At 50.5% G+C, this 20,711-nt stretch overlaps 2 protein-coding genes and 1 long non-coding RNA gene across 6 annotated transcripts in view; 1 reads left to right on the forward strand and 2 right to left on the reverse strand.

Annotated features, from left to right (window-relative positions):
* LOC310666276 overlaps nucleotides 1-20,711 on the reverse strand; it is a 119,437-nt gene that overhangs the window by 34,168 nt on the left and 64,558 nt on the right. The gene's annotated exons all lie outside the window — the stretch shown is intronic.
* LOC310666072 (uncharacterized protein) overlaps nucleotides 1-20,711 on the forward strand; it is a 1,539,811-nt gene that overhangs the window by 2,258 nt on the left and 1,516,842 nt on the right. For 2 of the 4 annotated variants that reach the window (XR_014505760.1, XR_014505761.1), the window contains 3 exons: nucleotides 202-281; nucleotides 1,001-1,127; nucleotides 1,792-3,309. Coding sequence is in view for 2 of the 4 variants with exons in the window: in XM_083416649.1 (XP_083272775.1) it covers nucleotides 202-281; nucleotides 1,001-1,127; nucleotides 1,792-2,672 (1,088 nt within the window). In the remaining 2 variants the exon portion in view is untranslated. Of the gene's footprint in view, nucleotides 1-201; nucleotides 282-1,000; nucleotides 1,128-1,791; nucleotides 5,276-20,711 lie in introns of those variants that run through there. The other 2 variants (XM_083416649.1, XM_083416648.1) reach the window with 1 other exon arrangement.
* Nucleotides 3,477-20,711, reverse strand: part of KCNJ10 (potassium inwardly rectifying channel subfamily J member 10) — a 31,833-nt gene continuing 14,598 nt past the window's right edge. Inside the window, exon 2 of the mRNA XM_083416720.1 lies at nucleotides 3,477-9,471. Within this exon, the coding sequence (XP_083272846.1) occupies nucleotides 8,335-9,471 (1,137 nt within the window). The 3' untranslated portion in view covers nucleotides 3,477-8,334. The remainder of the gene's footprint in view (nucleotides 9,472-20,711) is intronic.

Raw genomic sequence — 20,711 nt, forward strand, 5'->3', positions numbered from 1 at the left:
CCAAGGAGGAGAGACGTATATTTCATTTATTGAATTTATATACCACCCTATACCCAGAGGTCTCAGGGTGATTTACAATATGTACACAACTGAGCTACCAAATGGGTACAAATGTCCAAATGCACTCAGCAAGAGAGGCTTGTTCTAAGGCCCATCTGTAGTAAGAGATGCTCTGCTAAACCTTACCTTTGTCTCCCGCAGGTGACAGAAAGACTTCGGCAAAACCTCCTCCATCTGTTCATGGTGTCAGAGGGGAAGCAGTGACTGTGGAAGCGGATCAGGTAGGGGGAAGGAGCCGTGTGGGTCAAGAGGCTGAGGAGTGGGGCAGCCAGGAGGCCTCTGGGCCCCAGTGATGAGTCACACTCCTGTTCCACTTGGCTTCTGTCAAAGTTGCCCTTCATAAAAGCTGGAAAGGCCATTCAGGAAGGTTTCTGTGCTGAGAATAAGGAGCAGCTGCCTCACCTCAGCTAACCTTCTGAATGTTGCTCCGTTGTTGCTGCTTTCTTTATAAAGTTGTCACTGAATGCTGAAATAGGCTTCTAAGCAGTTGACAAACCATGAAAATCAGTGGCCAGGATTCACCTAAGCTGCCCCATCCGCTTCACAGCAGGGCTTTCCCCCCCCCCACACTCTTCTCTCTTCCAATGTCCCCATTCGCCCCTTGAAGTTTGCTGTAGGGCGTCGGGAGGGTCCCCCCAAGAACAGCATCTGGGGAGAGGACAGAGGGGATCCTTCTCTCCGGCAGACTGGAATGCTTTGCGCAGGCAGAATGACACGAGGACCACAATGTTGACCTCTGCCCCTTTGAACCATGAGTAATACCCATCATTAGAAGCCGCAAGAGAAGAATTCATTTGATACGTTAAAATAAGCATCCATAATAAAAATGTGCAGGAAAACAATCCCTGAAAAGTAACCAACAGGCAGAAAACCCCGGAGCAAAGTGTAGTAGATCATCTTCCTGCTGTCTGAGTGGAGGACATCTCCTTTTCTCTTTCAGGGTTCAGTGTGCTTTGAAGACGTTGCCGTTTCTTTCACGGACGAGGAGTGGGCATTGCTGGATCCTGACCAGAGAGCTCTGCATAAGGAAGTCATGGCGGAGAATCGTGGGATCGTGGACTTTCTCAGTAAGGCTCCCTCTTGGATCAGAGTCTCTGTTTTGAAATTCAGTGCATTTCTCTCTGTGACATCCCTTCCGTATTTGGATGGAGCCCAACAGCACCAGCCTCTGGGATTCCAGCACTCCCCAAACTATCTCCTGTTTCGGCTTTGAATATTCTTTCTCCAGTTGTTGTTGTTGTTATTATTACTATCCTGCACTTCATTTCTATACCACTGTATATTTTTAAGAAAAGAATCTCAAAGCAGTTTGCAATCTACATTAAAAGTCAAGAAAAACAATCCAGAATAAAACTTTACAGAGGAAAGTCAAATAACAATGATCAGCCTAGTCTGATCTCTAGACCTTTTAAAATATAGGATTCAGAGTTGTTAGGCTAGCGGATGCAGATTCTGTCAGGTTTCCGTTTCTGCTTCTGTCCATTTTTGGTTGACTAAATACTGACCCTGGAGATGTAGTGGATCACATGATTTAGCCAAACTCTCCCAGAAAAGTGTCAGGCTTTTAAAGTCTAAAGTTCCCATAAATAGGTCTCTGATTACTAGTCAATGAAAACCATGAACTCTGACATCTAAATCTCTCCAGTTCTTTGTCTATAACAATCTTTCATTTGCATTTCTCCATCATTGGGGGATTCCTGAGGATCTAATCTGTTTTTCTCTTCATTGCAGGTGGCGAAATGTTAGAAATCCGCATCATGGAAACGCTACATAAATATTTGGGTTGTGGTGAGAGCTTCTGTAAGAAGGTCCATCTCATTTCCCAGGAAAGCACTCAAAGAGAAGAGAAGCAATATCAGTGCTCAGCATGTGGAAAGAGCTTCAGTCACAGAGCCAACCTCACAACCCATCAGAGAATTCACACCGGGGAGAAACCATTTCAGTGCCGGCAGTGTGGAAAGAGCTTCAGCCAGAGCGCCCATCTCACCACCCATCAAAGGACTCACAGCGGAGAGAACCCTTACACCTGTTTGGAATGTGGAAAGGTTTTCCGATACAGGCGCACCCTCGCTTCCCATCAGAGAGTTCACGCAGAGGAGAAGCCACATCAGTGCTTGGAATGCGGAAGGAGCTTTGCCCTGAGGAAATGGCTCACTTCCCACCAAAGAATTCATAGGGGGGAGAAGCCCTACAAGTGCTTGGAGTGTGGGAAGAGCTTCAGCGAGAGCACCTCTCTCACTTCCCACAGGAGAACTCACAGCGGGGAGAAACCGTACCTTTGCTTGGCCTGCGGAAAGCGCTTCGGTCACAGGGCCAACCTCGCAGCCCACCAGAGAATCCACACCGGAGAGAAGCCTTTCCAGTGCCAGGAGTGTGGGAAGCGCTTTAGCCAGAGCACCCAGCTCACTACCCACCAGAGAACTCACAGCGGAGAGAAGCCGCACCTGTGCCTGGAGTGCGGAAAGAGCTTCAGTCACAGGCACACACTCATTTTCCACCAAAGGATTCACAGCGGGGAGAAACCGTACCAGTGCTTCGAATGTGGCAAGAGCTTCAGTCGCAGCGACAATCTCACAACCCATCAACGAACTCACAGTGCGGGGAAACTGTAGCAGGGGCTGTGTACAGTCATACCTCGGGTTGAAGTAGCTTCAAGTTAAGTATTTTCAGGTTGCGCTCCGCGGCGACCCGGAAGTAACGGAGTGCGTTACTTCCAGGTTTCGCCGCTCGCGCATGCACAGATGCTCAAAATGGCGTCACACGCATCAGTAGAAGCGGCAAAACGCAGCACGCACAAACGCGCAGTCGCGTCTTGCATTTACTTCAGGATGCGCACGGGGCTCCGGAACGGATCCTGTTCGTATCCAGAGGTACCACTGTACATATTTAAATTTATGAGACTTTAATTAAATTGTAGATGGGTGAGGATTGCAACAGTGTTCTTGCCCAGCAAAGAAGTTGCCCTCACCTGTCAGGACCGTGGAGTGCAACCATTAACTCGGTGCCCTAACATTTCTTCACATTGCAGACCCAGATCTACAAAGTGCAATTTGGATTACTTTTTTCACGTTGCATCGGGGAAGAGGGTCACAAGCGGTTTGGCGACACTGGTGAGGTCAACCAGTGCCATCCAGTGGCATTTCCAGAGGTGCTCTGGTCCGGAGAGAGAAAGGGAGAGTTTTAGGCAAATGGGCCTTTTTACTCCTCTACCTGGAGAGAAGAGGGATCAACACACTTAAAATACTCCTGGTTTTGCGCCTGTTCATCGCTGAACAAAGATACACGTGTAGAATCACAGAACTGGAGTTGGAAGGGGCTCCCAGAGGCATCTAGTCCACCCCCTGGCTGCAGTGCAGGAATCACAGCTAAATTAGGAGTGGACTGACCACGTCACCATCCATTAAAACAACACACACTTTAAAATCTGATTTCTTTTTATTGTTATTGAATGACTTTGTTCTAAACAGAAGAAATAGCACAGCTCCCTGTCTCTCTCTCTCTCTCTCGCTTACCCCCTCACGCCCCCCCCCCCCCAAATTGGACATTTTCTTTTTAGTGCAAAGTCTTCTTCGGTGGATACAAATCTTCATATTTATGAAGTACAGTACGTAATTATGTCAGGCACAAAATAAAGTCTCTCTCTTTCTTTAACAACAATAACAACAACAAAATCAAGTTAACACGAAGCTCAATTCCGTTATCAAGAAGCATTTGGCCTGTTTGACCACCTTCAGCCCCACAAACACCCAGCCACCAATAGTTGAGAAATTAATGCCATGGTTTGCTTGAGTTGCCAGCCAGCCAGCGCTAAAGATCCCCCCCTTTTTTTCTAGGGGTTGAGATTCTTTTAATAAATGCTTAGTTAAACATACCCACAGCCTTTTCTTGCTAATAGGAAAATGGCAAATAGGGTTATTATTATTATTATTATTTTGGTAAATATTGTACTCTGAAAGGGTGCTATTATACGCATTTATTTATTTCTGGCATTTTTACTCCACGTGGTTCGCTCCCTCCTTGTTTAACCCTCACAACAACCCTGTGAGGTAGGTTAGGCAGAGAGGAACGGGGACTGGCTCACAAGGTTACACCCAGTCAGTTTCATGGCCCATTGAGGGGATTCGAACCCTGGTCCCTCCCAGCTCCTCGTCCTGCACTCACTACAGTACCACCGGCTCTCAAATGGGGGCTTAATCGTGTAAACAGGTGGTTGAGGTATCACAACCAGGTCGTTGGCAACAGGCTTTTGAATTTACCAGATTTCCCCCTGAAAAGGAAATCCAGATTAATGTGTGTTTGGGGATACGGGTTGCAAAAAAACACAACCCTGAAAGCTGATCCCATTATTAAAACCCTTCTGGGAGCATCGCCTGACTACATTCTGTATCTCATCAGTGACCAATTGTGGTGAGAATCCATTGTGTCTGATTTAATCAGATTCTTGTGATCCTCCTAAATCTCCCCCCCCCCTCTCTCTCTCTCACACACACACACACACACACACACTCCACCACAGTTCACTTATTTGGGAATCGTGGAACTGATGGCTTCTCCATGCTGGATTCTCCCATTTCAGTGACAAGGGAGGAAATTCAATGTATTTTAAAGACCAGGAACTCAGGCTCAATCGTTGGCCATTGATCCAGGTCACTTCTTGAAGCGGGATCTGAACTCGGGGCAAGTCCACACGACAGCGTCTCTACAGAGCAGCTTATCAGACAGATGGACCCCTTGTTTCATGGCCAGGAAAACATGCAGTGGGAGATGGAGGAGTAGCATGACCCCACGTACGACACAACTCCCTCTGGGGTTGCACCACTGGGCTGAAAGGATGAGTCAAAAATAATGGCACGATGGCGCTGGGGTGACGCTTCCTTGCAAAAGTTGGGCTTTGCCAGCCGTTGCCTCCAATACCCGGGTGCAACTTGTGGCAGAGCAGCGGGAGAGAGATTCCTCATTCAAACCACATCACACACTCCCATCATAACAGTGGAATTTCATCCGTGGGTCACGGCCAGCTCTGCTCCAGACCAACCCCTTGCGATGCAAGAATCCCAGCCTTCATTTCACCATGGAGGAATGACATAATCTATGTAATTAACCGATGACATTGGTATTCCACCCTGTTTGTATCAATGCAAGAAAAAGTAATGTGATCTGGGAAGGGCATCATCTACATAAAGGTTTGTGGAGTGAAAGCAACAGTGAATCTCAATCGTGTTTGCCAGATTGATTTTTGTTCTGGACACAAGGGAACGTTTTCCTTGGGATTCTCCAACATCAGCTGCTGGAGAGCCGAACGGGGTGTGTGCCACACTGCCGGGTCTTGCCGCCCCTAAGCTAGGCTGCCCTTCTCGCCGGGACCCCTTGCCAGCCTTGAAGAAAGGGTCAGCTGCCCTTCCTCTTGGCTTTTGTTCATGGAATCACAGAGTGGTCGAGTTGGAAGGAACACCAAAGGACATCTAGTCCACCCCCACCCCCTGTAATGCTGAATTGATGGAATCATCCCTTTGCTCAACAGTAAAACATTTTGGGCCAACTTTGGTTGCACCCCAATTTAAACAAGCTGCCCCCCCCACTCCCATTGCAGAAATGTCAGTGACTCATTTCAGAGAACGGGGCGGGGATTTCCACACTGGGCCCAGGAGAATTTAGGAAGGAAGGAACGAAAGGAAAGATGCCCGGAACATCTTGGATTTGCTTCCTTCCTCCATTTTTCTTTTTGGCTCCGATAGCAATTTTTGAATCCAACTTCTTTCCGACAAAGTGCAAAATAGCTCCATGACACACTCTCTCTCTTTTACAAATAACTATATATATATCTCATTTATATAAATAGATTTATATATTTCAATAGATACTTTCTTTCTACGAAGAGGAAGTGACTCCCTCTTTTTTGATGCGTGTAACAACCGTTTTAGAATTCATTCCTGTAAGAAACCATCTTAGGCCCATGACAATCCGACTCCTAAAAAAACGAGCCGATAGCCACCCTCAAACTCCTCCACCCCCACGACCCACAATGCTATTTGATCTAGCCAGAAGTAGCTGTTTGGGACAGTTTCTGCACAGCCGTGGGTCTCCCCACCCACACGCCCCGACTTCAGACAGCCTTGGAGGCCTCTGGGCGATAAAAAAAATCATTGGCCTCCTACCGCCCCCCACCCCACCCCCAGGCCCCCAAAATCCAGCTCCTTCCTTTGCTCTGGAAGGCTCCTTTCAACTGCAATGACAACAGAGACCTGAGCGGCCACAGAAAAGCAAACAGTGTCTCATCCTCCCTGGAAAATCTTCTTCCACTTTACCCTGGTGAGGAGGTTGTTCCTGGGTTCACAAGTCTTATGATTGACCTCTGCTTCCAGACAGGCACATGTTTTCGGGTGGGAATCAGATTACATATTGGGAAATTCCAGTTGCTCAATTAGAGTCTTGTATGACCAACCCCCTTCCCCAAAAGATCGGGCTTTTTCGCAGGAAGGAAAGTGGCGGAGAAATGCATGGATAGCGCAGGATGGCATTTGCTGTGGCGCAACGGCATCTGACCTCCCCGCAAACAGATCAGGATGAGGCCTCAATAAACAGGGTTGTGCAGAAGCGAGCCAACTCCGCAAAACTTTTGGGGAATTTGCTGTCAGTTCCGTTCGCTGGGAGATTCGCCCTGCACTTCGAAGAAGCAAAAGCTCTTGAGAGCTGCGTTCTGATGGATCTGTGTTAAAAGCCCATTTTGCGAGTGTGTTAGCTTTACAGAGATGCAGGGCCTGTGGGGCAGGTCTTTCAATAGGGGCTGTCTGTCTGTCAGACCAGTTTTCAGATTGGTACACCATGACTTTGTGTGTGTGTCCCATCACAGACAGACAACACTGGCCTCGTTCCTTTTCAATAAGCCATCTTCCATCTCAACACACGCACAAAGTCCTTTCTCTGCTCAGTTGGGAAATGCCACAGATGGGAGGTCAAAGAGGATAAATATGTTCTCCACAAGGTCTTCTTTCTTACTCATCTCCTTGGCTCCGAAGTTCAGCATTTTTGATGTTGAGAATTTACAGTAATAATAACAAGAAGTACAGCAGGTCTGTTGTGATCAGAGGTTCACCTGTTGCTTTAAGGAGCAGGATTCAGGAGACAGAAACACCTGCGTTCTTTTCGGACTCTACCTGCATTCTGCTTGGTGTTTTCAACATAGGCACCCCAGGCTGCTGGGTAGCTAAAGAGTCATTGATCCTTCTATAGTCCCGGGATTGGAAGCTCTCTAGCATTGAAAAACAAGGATCAGGACAACACATTCCAGTTTGTTAACAGGGCATGCCTCTCACACTGCAGCACAACTTGACGAACGGACAGATATCCAGGTTCCAATTCTTACAAAGCTTTCAAACGAAATCTGCTTGTCCTCCCTTTCCACCTCCGTATTTTAAGATCAGGGAGGATGCGTTTTTAATTTTTTAAAAAGTGGGTGGGTGTGCTTTGTAACGAGTCATCAGACCTCCAGATTGGAGGTCACGCAGTAATTCTTAAGGTTCTGCTTTGCCATATGACACCTGTGCATTAAATATCAAGTGCTGGGGTGTGTTTCCAAACTTCGAAGGGCTGCTTCTGAAATGCAAATCGTTGAGGTCTGGTGGGTTTGTAGAATGCAGATTGCCAGGCGTACCTGCTGTGAATGTGTTCTCCAGCTTCATCCGAGGTATCCCGTGGTGACCACAACAGAATATTAATTTGCACAGCTTGCGCTAGTAGGATTTACACCCTCCGTTTCACAGAGCCTGGTGCGGTGGGGCACTCCCAGTGCTCTGTCCGAATCTTTGTGTTTCCCTTTCTCATGCATCCGTCAGTATCTTTCAGGTTAGGTTGGCATTAAAAGCTAATCTTTGTGGTAAGAGTTTTAAAAAGCATTCGACACAATAGTGTTGCTGGTACGTGTGTCTCTGCCTCCTATAAAAAACCACGATCTGGTGGCCCCCTGAACAATGACCGCACAATTATTTGTATTTAAGAAAGAAACACAATTAAAGATATGTATACTTCCAGCAGTTGGTCAAAACCACGGAGGAGACCTTGAATTCTGGTGCTAGCTGTGAGCTGCTGTGCCAGGTGGGCAGCTGACCTTTGCGTTCCTTTAGCAGATTCCTAAAGAGAAGAACAGATTGCTCATCCTGCAGTTTGAGAGAGAGAAAATGCAGCCACAGAAAGAAGGGTGTAAGGAAGTCTGGAAGCTAATGAAGACACTCGGATGCAGTACTCGTATAACACAGGCCTCACAAGTCCTCCAAAGGGTCAAACGTTGCTGATCCGGACGCTCAAGGGGGTCCCTTCCCTCTCTGCTTTCTCCCGAAAGGATTCCTCTAGCTTCAGTTTCTCGGGGTCCCCGTACCGCACCGTCTCGTGAAGGCAGCAAGGGGGCGCCACTTTGATCACCTGCTCAAAGAGGCTGAAGTCGGCCACGTATTTCCCGCTGGCCGAGAGGGAGATGACCGGGGTGAACTCGTAGCCCCAGAGGATCTCCTCGGGGAGGTAGGAGGTCCGGACTTGGCATGTGGCGCTGGTGGACTCCACGGTGCCGCTGAGGATGACCACCAGCTCAAAGTCTCCTTCCCCGGTGCGCAGGGCCATGTCCCGGAAGGGGCTGCTCTCGTTCACCACGTGGTAGAAGGTCAGGGGCAGGATGAGGAAGGGGCTGTCGGAGGACGTGTCCACCTGGAAGTCCACGTTGACCTGGTTGAGCCGGATGTTCTCACCTTCCTTGGTCAGGTAGGTCTGGAGGAGTTTGCCGGTCACCTGGCACCCAATGAGGAGGCTCTTCCTCATGTTAGCCACTCGGATCATCAGGCAGGTCTTGCCGTCGTGCTGGGCCACCACGGCGTTCTGGCTGAACTTGATGGTCTCTGCCCTCTTCTTGGGCCGGGCGATCTTGGCCAGGAAGGTGCCCGTGATGAAGATCTCCATGATGGTGGTGAGGACCAGCTGGCTGATGAGCAGGACGATGGCCAGCGGGCACTCCTCGCTGATGTAGCGGAAGCCGTAGCCAATGGTGGTCTGGGACTCCAGGGAGAAGAGGAAGGCCCCGGTGAGGGTGTGGACTTGCATGACACAGGGGGTGTGGTTGGCGGGAGGGTCGAATTCCAGGAGGTCCCCGTGCAGGACGGCCACCAGGTACCAGATGACCCCGAAGATGAACCACGTCCCGGCAAAGGAAGCGGAGAAGAGGAGCAGCTTGTAGCGCCACTGCATGTCGATGAAGGTCGTCCACAGGTCCTTCAGGTAGAGGAACCTCTTGTCCGCGATGTGCTCCATGCGGACGTTGCTCCTCCCGTCCTTCGTCATGACCCGCCTCTTGCGCAGGGTGGAGCCGATCAGGGGGCGGCTGTCAGTCTGCGTCGTCTGGCTGTAGTACACCTTGGTGGACGACGTCATCTGGCCGGTGGGGAGAGGAGAAAAGGAAAAGAGGACGCGGTGAGATGGGAGAACTGGCACCAGAACATATAAAGGGCCCAGCCAGGCCAGCGTCCTGTTCTCACAGTGGGCAGGTACCCATAAGAACCTAAGACCTATAGGTAGAATTCCTCTACACCTGGAAGCTCCGTGAGAAGATAAGAAGAGCCTGGGTGCTCGGTCAGGACCAAGGGTGCCCATCTAGTCCAGCATCTTATATTATTATTATTATTATTATTATTATTATTATTATTATTATACCCTGCCCATCTGGCTGGGCTTCCCCAGCCACTCTAAGCGGCTTCCAACTAAATATTAAAATACAGTAATGCATCAAACATTAAAAGCTTCCCTAAACAGGGCTGCCTTCAGATGTCTTCTAAAAGTCTGGTAGTTGTTGTTCTCTTTGAGATCTGACGGGAGGGCGTTCCACAGGGCAGGCGCCACCACCGAGAAGGCCCTCTTCCTGGTTCCCTGTAACCTCACTCTTCTCAGGGAGGGAACCGCCAGAAGGCCCTTGGATCTGGACCTCAGTGTCCGGGCAGAACGATGGGGGTGGAGACGCTCCTTCAGATATACAGGACCGAGGCCATTTAGGGCTTTCAAGGTCAGCACCAACACTTTGAATTGTGCTTGGAAACGTACTGGGAGCCAATGTAAGTCTTTCAAGACAGGTGTTATGTGGTCTCAGCAGCCGCTCCCAGTCACCAGTTCTTACAGTGGCCATTCAGATGTCTATTATGGGAAACTCACAAACATGATTTACAGACGAGAGCCCTCTTCCCTCCTGTGGTTTTCAGCCACTGGGAACCATTGCCGCCTCCAACTATGGAAGGGAAACATAGACCCCCTGGCTTTGGGAGTGTGTCTCCTCCTCTCTTAAAGCCATCTAGGTTGGTGGCCGTCACTGCCTCCGGTGGCAAGAAGTTCCAAAGTTTAGCTCTGCATTGCCTGAAGATACTGTTCCCCATAGGGGAGTCAAGCGAAGAAGGAATGAATCACATTTTCAGTGTGTTTTGTCAGTCCTATGGCAGAGTAGGTGGTTTAAAAAGAGGATTTGACAAATTTGCAGAGGAGGAGGAGGAGGAGAAGGCTCCCAACTAACCCTACTAACCCTTCCTGCTTGTGACATTTTCCTGTCGGTTATTTTAGAGGTGCTCATTGGGTTGATATGACCTTAAATGCATACAGGGCCTACATTTAAAGCAGCCCCCCCCCCGACCACTTTAAAGACGCATGTCTTCCCCCACAGCATCCTGGGAGTTATAGTTTCTTAAGGGTGCTGAGAGCCGTTGGGGGATATCCTCTCTTCCTCCCCCCAGAGACACAATTCCCAGAATGGCCCAACCACCCGTCTCTCTTCTCAGGAATCACAGACCTCACAGGGAATCCTAACAGCTCTCAGCACCCATAACAAACTGCAGCCTCTCCCCTTTGCGCCAGCAGGTGGCGCCATAAAACTGGGTACTCGGTGGCTGCCTATTTTCCACTTGCTCTTATGTAACCGAATGAAACCGCGAGCAAAAGGCTGGTGGCGATGCTCTTTCTGGGTTCCGGCTGCAGACATCTTTCCAAAAGCCGCCCCCCCCTTCCCATACGCTGCAACGTTTTCTCGAAGTGATGCTGTGCAAACTCTGGTGGGCTGGAGCCCCCCTGGCTGCTAATAATAATTATAATTATAATTATAATTTATTTATTTATACCCCGCCCTCCCCGGCCAAGACTGGGCACAGGTTGGCTAACACTGAATATAAATACAGTAAAAACATTCTAAAAAAACACAAAAAACTGTTGATTAAAATATAAGTTAGAATACAGTTTAAAATGTAGTGATGTATGGAAGTGAGAGCTGGACCATAAAGAAGGCTGATCTCTGAAGAATGGATGCTTTTGAATTGTGGTGCTGGAGGAGACTCTTGAGAGTCCCATGGACTGTGAGAAGATCCAACCTCTCCATTCTGAAGGAAATCAGCCCTGAGTGCTCACTGGAAGGACATAACGTGAAGCTGAGGCTCCAATCCTTTGGCCACCTCACGAGAAGAGAAGACTCCTTGGAAAAGACCCTGATGTTGGGAAAGATGGAGGGCACAAGGAGAAGGGGACGACAGAGGACGAGATGGTGGGACAGTGTTCTCGAAGCTACCAGCATGAGGGAGGCAGTGGAAGACAGGAGGGCCTGGCGTGCTCTGGTCCAGGGGGTCACGAAGAGGCGAACACGACTAAACAACAACAACAACAGTTTATACTGCTTTGTCTACACAGACCGGCAGCCACACTCCGGCATTTCAGAAGAGGAGTCCTTCCCCAGCCCTCTCCAGGATGGAACCTGGGACCTTCTGCAGGCAAAGCAGGCGCTCTGCTTCTGCACTGCAGAGCTCCCCTTGAAAATAAAGGTGCTAGTCCTCATCGTGCTGGAGGATGAAGGGCCAACTTGAATGAGAAGGCAAGAGGCTGACTCATTCTGAAGAGAACGGCTTCAGGGGAACGTTCTCCAAACAGGAACTATTGTCTGCCTGCTTCTTTTGTTTGATCAAAGCAAAAATGCCCCCCCCCCCGATTTTGATTGTTTGAGCCACGAGAGCCACTGGGAATCTTCCCCCCCGCTGGGCTGTGGGCCTCATAACCAGTTTGCCCAGTTTAAAGCCGTGCAAGTTGGTTGCCCTCCATGCTTCCTGAGGGAGAGAGTTCCACAGTTTAACTCCCGCTGATGCTGGCAAAGCATTTCGGGGGTTGGACTAGATGACCCCGGGGTCCCTCCACACTTCTATGATTCTATGCTGCTTCTCCTGAAGCAGCCTGGGGCCACGTCTTGACAAAAGCACAAACATCTGTGAAGTCAGCCCCGGTCCTATCTGATGCAGAGTGACATCTGTCCCTTGGCCTGATCCTGCACCCTCCCTTTCGGAGGAGACAACATCCCCATCTCTCCTTCTCTTTCTGTCTCTCTCTGCCCCGCCGGCCTCTCGTTCTGCCAGACTCAGCGCCCCTTTCATAACATCCGCCTCACATTCAATTTTGCACACCCGGCTGAGATGGCTCCATTGGAGGCTGTCAGGATCAGCCCCTGCAGCTGGAACAGCGTCTTGACAGCTCCTGCTCACAGAGCACCAAAACCAGCATTTTTTTTTGGGGGGGGGGAGAAGTTTCTCAGCCTGGCTGAGCCCCCTCTCTGCTCCCCCCCCCGGCATCCAAGCGCCCCACTCTTTGAAGCTGGACAGGGAAAAGTCTTTCCCTTGTAGCACTAGGACTCCTGGGTGCGCCATGAAGCTAAATGCTGGAATATTCAGGACAGTAAATGAAAGCCCTCCTTCCTGTGGAACTCCCTGCCACTGGAGGCAGCAATGGCCACCAACCTGGATGGCTTTAAAAGAGGATGAGACAAATTCACACGGAGGGCTATTGAGGGCTAATAGCCACGATGGCTTTGCTCTGCATTCCCTCCCTGGTCAGAGGCAGCCGTGCTTCTGAATACCAGGTGCTGAAAACCACAGGAGGGGAGAGGTGGATCTTGTGTTCGAGTCCTGCTCATGAATTTCCCTTTTAGGGCATTTGGTAACCAAGCCAACCCCTGTGTTGCAAAGAGAACGTCAGCAATGTCCAGGCAAAACGATGACCATGTACATACGTAATAGACAATCTTTATAGAATTCCTCCAAACCATAACAAGTACAAAATGAAATCTTTGGTCTCAAAGTCTCTGAAAATCTTTAAACGAAGTGAGGTGCCAAACTTTCTACGATGAAAGAAAAGCTGGGAAGCTTTGTGTATTCAGCAAATACACAAACACTGAACGGAGATTCCGGATATTGATGGCTGTTTCGTAGAATTCTTCGTCAGCCTGGTGGGAGGATATAGAATTGCTTCATAAACTGAAAATATTTTTTTTACAGACGATGACCTGCAGGCACATCTCACAATACAAAAATTATAAACTATAATACAAACAGTAATGAAAAAGAGTACATACCCCATCTTATTTCGAATGAAGCACCTCACTTCATTTAAAGACTGTCAGAGACTTTGAGACTCAAGATTTCATTCTGTACTTTTTATGGTTTGAAGGAATTCTATAAAGATTGTTTATTACATATGTATATGGTCATCATGTTGCCTGGACGTTGCTGATGGCCCCTGTTAGAAGAGGAGGCGGGGCCAGGGGGGCTCACTTTGGCCTGATCCCGCAGCCGGGCTGTCCTTTTGGAGCCTCCAGGGCCAGAGGCAGTCCATCTGGATTCCTAGGCTCCTAGGGGCCTTTGGCCACTGTGGGAAGAGGCGGCTCTGGCCTGATCCAGGAGGCACTTTGCATGTTCCTGGCAAACCCACGTTCATCGGATGGAAGAATGTTTTCCACCATGACGGTGAAATTAGATGCCGCCATTCCCTTTGTTTCCGGAATGTTTTGATTTGTCTGAGAATGCCTTTGCTTTGCCTTGCCACCCTGGGCTCCTCCTGAGGGATGGCAGTGTTACCTAGCGGTTAGAGTGTCTGAATAGGACCTTGGGAGACTAGGGTTTGAATCCCAGCTCAGTCATGAAGCTCATTCAGGAGAGCTTGGGCCAGTCTCTCGGTCTAACCCGCCTCGCAGGGATGTTGTGGGGGTTAAATGAAGATGCGGCAAACCATGTTTCCCCCTTGAGTTCCGTGGAGGGAAAGGTGGGATAGAAATGCATAATGATAATAATGATAATAATAATAATAATAATAATAATAATAATAATAATAATAATAATAATGCAGGACATGGCTGGCATTGTGGGTTAAACCACAGAGCCTAGGACTTGCCAATCAGAAGGTTGGCGGTTCAAATCCCCGTGACGGAGTGAGCTCCTGTTGCTCGGTCCCTGCTCCTGCCAACCTAGCAGTTTGAAAGCACCTCAAAGTGCAAGTAGATAAATAGGTACCGCTCCAGCGGGAAGGTAAATGGCGTTTCCATGCGCTGCTCTGGTTCACCAGAAGCGGCTTAGTCCTGCTGGCCACATGACCCGGAAGCTGTACGCTGGCTCCCTCGGCCAATGGTTGGTCTCAACTGGACCTAATGGTCAGGGGTCCCTTTACCTTTACCTTTAATAATAATGCAGTTAAACAAAGAAGAAAAAGAAGACCCCCCCCCCATGAAAGTGGAATTGAGATTTCTGCACTGCAGGGGGTTGGACTAGAGGACCTTTGGGGGCCCCTTCTGACTCTACAGATTTTGAGTCCCTGAGTCTAGATTCTGAACAGACAGATATTTATCTCCCTCTCCCTTTCTGTCTGTTTCCTTCCTTTCCTCTCCGGCCTCTGACACATTCTGCATTTCAGGGGGGAGGGGAGCAAGCCTTGACTGCTGGCCAAAAGGCGAGTCAGGAGGCGAGGGAGAAGCCATGGCGAGCCTGGCTCTGCCACCTCACAGGCCCCGAGTCCCGCTGGTGGTGCCGGCCCTGACGCTGGGCATCCTGTGATCGCTGCCTCGCCTCCTCCTCCTCCTCCTCCTCTTGGGTTTAGCGCGCGGCTTCATAAATAAAAGGGGGAAATGAAAGCAGCCGAGAGACAAACCCCTGTGTGTTTCCGACTGAGTCACTCCGCTCACCCCCCAGCATCTCTCTCGCCCCCCCTTTAACCTCATTCCCTGCAAACAGAAAACACCCCCCCCCCTAACTCGGAAAACAAGAAAGGCCCTTTTCATCCTGGCATCTCAACTGTTTGGAAGCATCCCCTGGAAACCCAGCGCTTCGATGGCTGCTCCCCAGTGGCCAGACCTCTGCGTGGCGCTTTCTCTGGGGAAAAAGAGGTTGGGGGGGTTGCATTGCTGCTCCTTCACCCCCTACCAATAAAAAAAATCCCCTGCCCCCTCATCCTGAGGAGCCGGCCCACCTCCCTCTGTAAAAAAGAGCCGAGCCTCGATGTTCCAGGTTCCCTGGCACGAAAGGTTTCCTCTTGGCTGGGTTGGCGGCGCTGCCAAGCTCCCCGGGGGGCGCACCAAGGATAAATCCCCCTTTGTCGGGGATGAAGGGGAAGCTGCGATGGGTCCAAGGGATGGTCACAGTCCTCAGAGCCCAAACAGAGGTGTGGGGCGCGTTTCCGAGCGCCGGCTTCCATTGTCCCCCTTGGCGACGGCCGTGGGGTCTTCTGAGGCCTTGGGTTGAGTCATCCAAAATGGCGGAGGGCCGAAAGTGTCCCTGGGGGGGGGGGGGGAGCCTCTGTTTCCTTTCAAGGCTGGCCCTCCGGCTCCCAGCCCCACCTTCCAAGAAGGGCATTGAACTGGCAGGCAAGAACCCCGAGGGGGAATTCAGGACCCCGGCGCCAAAGTCCTTCGCCGTCAGCTTTGGAAATCCTCCAAGGAGATGTCTTCACCTTGGCTGGAAAGATGTTGAGGTCACCATCCTCTCCCTTCCTCCCCAAATCTGATGGCCTGGAACTCGGACTCGGAACCAGAGGAGTCTCAGTCCACACCAGTTCCTTTGCCTCAGGCGACATCTGAACCACATCTGGGGCCTGATCCTGAAGAGTCCCAGTCTGCACAGGTTCCCCTGCAACAAACACCAGCTGGGCCGAGTCAGGGGCCTGAGCCTGCCCTGGCTCCAGATGCGGGGATGACCTCCTTGCCTCCAGCTGGGCCATCACTTACAGCTGCTCCACTACCGGTTGGGTCAGGAGAGGCTGAGGCGGCCTCTGGGTCTAGTCACCCACCGACGTCTCCCAAGCGGCAGAGACTGAGGTCTGAGAGAAGGTACTCACCTTCGGGCGAGACAGGGAGGCGAGTCGCCAGGGGATCAGGACCGGTGGTTACCCTGACAGAGATAAAAGGCTGCCAGACGCCACCCCAGGTTGCGGGAGCAACGTTGCTGTAAACCAGATCCTGCCTGAGATCCTGTACCTGACCTTGTCTGGTTACCTGCCTGGCATCCTGCCTTGGCCCAGTCGGACGGACTCCCAGCAGAACCTTCAGATTCTGGACCAGACCTGGATTGTGTTTCTCGGGTCACCCCTGGGCTCAGCACACCAAAGTCCAAAGTTGGACTGGAAGGAGGCCAAGGCCATCAGCTCCCAGAATTGTAGAGCTGGAAGGGACCCCGAGGGTCATCCAGTCCAACCCCCTGCAATGCAGGAAGATGGTCACCCAACCGCTGCTTAAAAATCTCCCAGGAAGGAGAGTCTTCCCAGGGAGGCCATTCTGCTGTGAAAGAGCCAGGAGAGTAAATAAGGGCTGAGAGGAGGGGGAGCTCATGGGCCAGAGGAGCGAAAGGGGGGCAAGGGAAGTGGCTTCAGGCTGGCCAGGAACCCAGCTAGCATGCACTGACTGGCAGTAGCTCTCCAGGGTTTCAGAAACGGGATATTCCCAGCTCTACCTGGGAATAGGTTTTGATATGTGTTGGAAGCCGGCCAGACGGGTGGAGGAGGATGGTGATGATGATGATGATGATGATGATTACTACTAGTGCTGGAGGAGACTCTTGAGAGCCCCATGGACTGCAAGAAGATCAAACCTCTCCATTCTGAAGGAAATCAGCCCTGAGTGCTCACTGGAAGGACAGATCCTGAAGCTGAGGCTCCAATACTTTGGCCACCTCATGAGAAGAGAAGACTCCCTGGAAAAGACCCTGATGTTGGGAAAGATGGAGGGCGCAAGGAGAAGGGGATGACAGAGGACGAGATGGTGGGACAGTGTTCTCGACGCTACCAGCATGAGGGAGGCAGTGGAAGACAGGAGGGCCTGGTGTGCTCTGGTCCAGGGGGTTGCGAAGAGGCCGACACGACTAAACAACAACAACAACCACTCTTAGATGTTGGGCATTGAATCTGAGACCTTCTGCTTGCAATGTCGGTGCTCTCCCACTGAGCCCTTAAACGGAGGCAAGTTTATAGTCCTCCTGATCATGAAGGAAGGGCTGGCTTTCCCAGTTAGGCCACTGGTCTTTCTAACTCAGGACTGTCTACACCCCTGACTCGAACCCTCCGCTCCAGCCTCACTAGCGCAGCTGCCGCTGCTCCCAAACTGGTTTGTCTTTTATCTAACTTTCAGTTTGCCGGCGCATCCTCCAAGAGGCTGAGACTTTGAGCCCTTTCTCAGGAGGGGGGTTGAGGGGGCGATGCCAGCCTTCTGGCCATGGGACTGCTCCCCCCCCCCCGGCCACCTCCTCTTCTATCTCTTATCCGAAACCTGAGTTGACCATCTGCCTTGGCAGCAGGCGGGCAGGAGATCTCGTTCCGTGTAGCCTCGTGCCTGGGACCATCTCCAAGCAAATGTTTTTTAAGGAGGAGATTTTTAAGAGTTCCAAAAGGGGGGGGGGGAGGAAATATGTGTATTTGGCACCTGCCTCCCTTTGGGGCCAGAAGAGGGAATTCTGAAAATGGAAGTACCCAATTGTATTTATGAGACCCTGGCATGGTAGCTTTTCCTCTGTGGGTGGAAAAGTGCCCTGGGCTCAGGGCTGGCTGAGGTGGTAAGTCTTAATCTGAGCTGGGACTCAGTCCTGGAAGAGAAATTAGCCCAGGGATGCGTTAAGAATCAGAGAATCATGGAATTGTAGAGTGGGAAGGGAACATGAAGGTCTTCTAGCCCAGCCCCCTGCACTGCAGGCATCTTTCACCCAACGTGGGGCTCGAACCCACAACTCTGAGATTGATTGACTGACTGAGCCAGGGCCGTCTTAGCCAGAGGCACTAGGGGTGCAGGGCACCTGGCCGCCGGGCTCTCAGGGGCGCCAAGCCGAGAGTGTGGGGCCCGAAAGTTGAGTCCGGGGAAAAGTCCGCCAGTCGGTCAAAGCACCATGGTGGGCTCTTCTGCTGTGGGCGGCTGTGTGCCATGGGTTTGGGGGCGACTGAGCCAGCGAGATGCTGAGGCGGCCGGCCAGCTCTGCCCTCCTGTGCACCTGGGACTGAGTTATCTCCCACTTGGACTACTGCAATGCGCTCTACGTGGGGCTACCTTCGAAGGTGACTCGGAAACTACAACTAATCCAGAATGTGGCAGCTAGACTGGGGACTTGGAATGGCCGCCGAGACCACATAGCAGCGGTCTGGAAAGACCTACATTGGCTCCCAGTACATTTCCAAGCACAATTCAAAGTGTTGTTGCTGACCTTGAAAGCCCTAAATGGCCTCAAAGGCCCAGTATCCCTGAAGGAGCGTCTCCACCCCCATCACTCAGCCACACACTGAGGTCCAGCTCTGAGGACCTTCTGGTGGTTCCCTCCCTGCAAGAAGTGAAGTTACAGGGAATCAGGCAGAGGGCCTTCTTGGTGGTGGCGCCTGCCCTGTGGAATGCCCTCCCACCAGATGTCAAAGAAGAACAACTACCAGACTTTTAGAAGACATATGAAGACATCCCTGTTCAGGGAAGCTTTTACTGTTTGATGCATTACTGTATTTTAATATTTAGTTGGAAGCCGCCCAGAGTAGCTGTGGTAGCCCAGCCAGATGGGCGGGGTATAAATAATAGATTATTATTTTTATTTGCACCCCGGCTCCACATGTGCTTAAGACAGCCCTGGCCTGAGCTATCCCTCAGGACATGAGCCTGCTGAATCCGGCCAATAGCCCATGAAGTCCACCACTCTGTCATCACAGTGACCAAAGGCCCCAACGGACCTCGATAGACTGCCTCTGGAGCTGGAGGTTCCATAGGCCCCTCAGAAAAGCCTGCTGGGCCAATGGTCCATAGAGAGCAGCGTCCTCTTCTCACAGCGGCCAGCCAGATGCCTATTATGGGAAACCCTGCAGGAGTAAGTCCTACAGTCCCAAACTCTGCAACCTTCCAGTTATAATAACTTTTTAATTTTTGGTATGTTGACTGTAATTAACTGATGGGTTGAAAATAACGGACAAAAGTACCTCTGAGCATGCACAAAGTACCTTGCCCTGGAGGGGCCCCTCCAGGTGTCTTTTTTATTGGGCCTTCATAATTATTTGTGCTCATGTTGGGATCAGGGAAGTTGCCCACGATCCCACTTTCAATACTGCTTTGGGCCTGAACAGATTTTGGGTCAGATGCCATGCTGGGTTTCTGATTGGTGTGTATCCAGGGCCTTCCCCTCTCAGGTGGGAGCCGTGGCCATTTGAAGAGAGCAAGGGAGAAGTTCAGGCTGAGCTCTGGCCCCTCTTTTTCTAGAAAAATAGCCCTGTCATAACTTCCGACTGAAATAATGTCACAGCTGTCAACTTACAGATTTGAAAATAAGGGACCGGCAGCCTCGAAAATAAGGGATCAGCAGCCAAAATAAGGGATCCACAATTACTTTTATAAAATACATATTTTGTTTTGTGCAAATGGCTTTAGATACCTAAATAAATTACCATATAGCATATATTCAACACAAAAAAACAGCAACAATTTCTTGTTGACAAAGCACAGCTGGACATAGAAAGGGCCCCATTACCTTCAGGAGCTTATTTAAGGGACATCATCAATAAGGGACAGCAGCGGGACATGGCGCTGGGATAAGGGACTGTCCCACCAAATAAGGGACGCTTGACAGCTATGAATAATGTGACTTTTCACATGGCAGATGTACTGTATATAAAAAAAGGACTTCCAACTCTACAGTTTTATGATGCTATGGGTTCACACAGCACTGTGGGAACTCCTTCCTGCAGGAAGGGCCACCAATTTGGATGGCTTTTAAGAGGATTGGGCAAATTCATGGAGGAGGAGACTGCGCTCTGTGGCTCCCAGCCATCTCCCCATTGTTGGAAACGGCAGGAGGGGAGATTTGCCCTTGGGTTCGAATCCTGAGTGTGGGCTTTCCAAAAAAGGCACCTGGTCGGCTGCGGTGAGAACAGGAGGCTGGACAGGATGGGCCCCTTTTGGCAGCTGACCCGGCAGGCTCTTGTGATGTTCCTGTGCAGAGTTTGTTTATTTCATCCTGGTGATGTTTCGCTATAGGACAGGGAAGACCCTTCAGATGGCAATGGTGTGTTAACGTTGGGTAGGCATTGCAGAGTGACTGATTAAGAGGAACGATTTGTGGACGGTCTGGTACATCAGGCCACATTTACAACATCCCTTTAAAGCTTTATCACACCACTTTAGGCAGTCATAGCTTCCCGCAAAGCATCCTGGGAATTGTAGTTTGTTAAGGGTGCTGAGAGTTGTTAGGAGACCCCAGAGCTCCCTGGGAAAAGGGACTGAGCCTTAAACCTCTCCGGAAATGTGCAAACTGTGTGTATATTAGTGAGGACAGCGCGCAAACATGCATTGCCTGTCATGGAAAAAATGTGTCTTATTAGGCAATATTGCATACAAA

The sequence above is a fragment of the Podarcis tiliguerta genome, assembly GCF_965153285.1.
Source record: "Podarcis tiliguerta genome assembly, chromosome: 16".
Taxonomy (NCBI): Eukaryota; Metazoa; Chordata; class Lepidosauria; order Squamata; family Lacertidae; genus Podarcis; species Podarcis tiliguerta.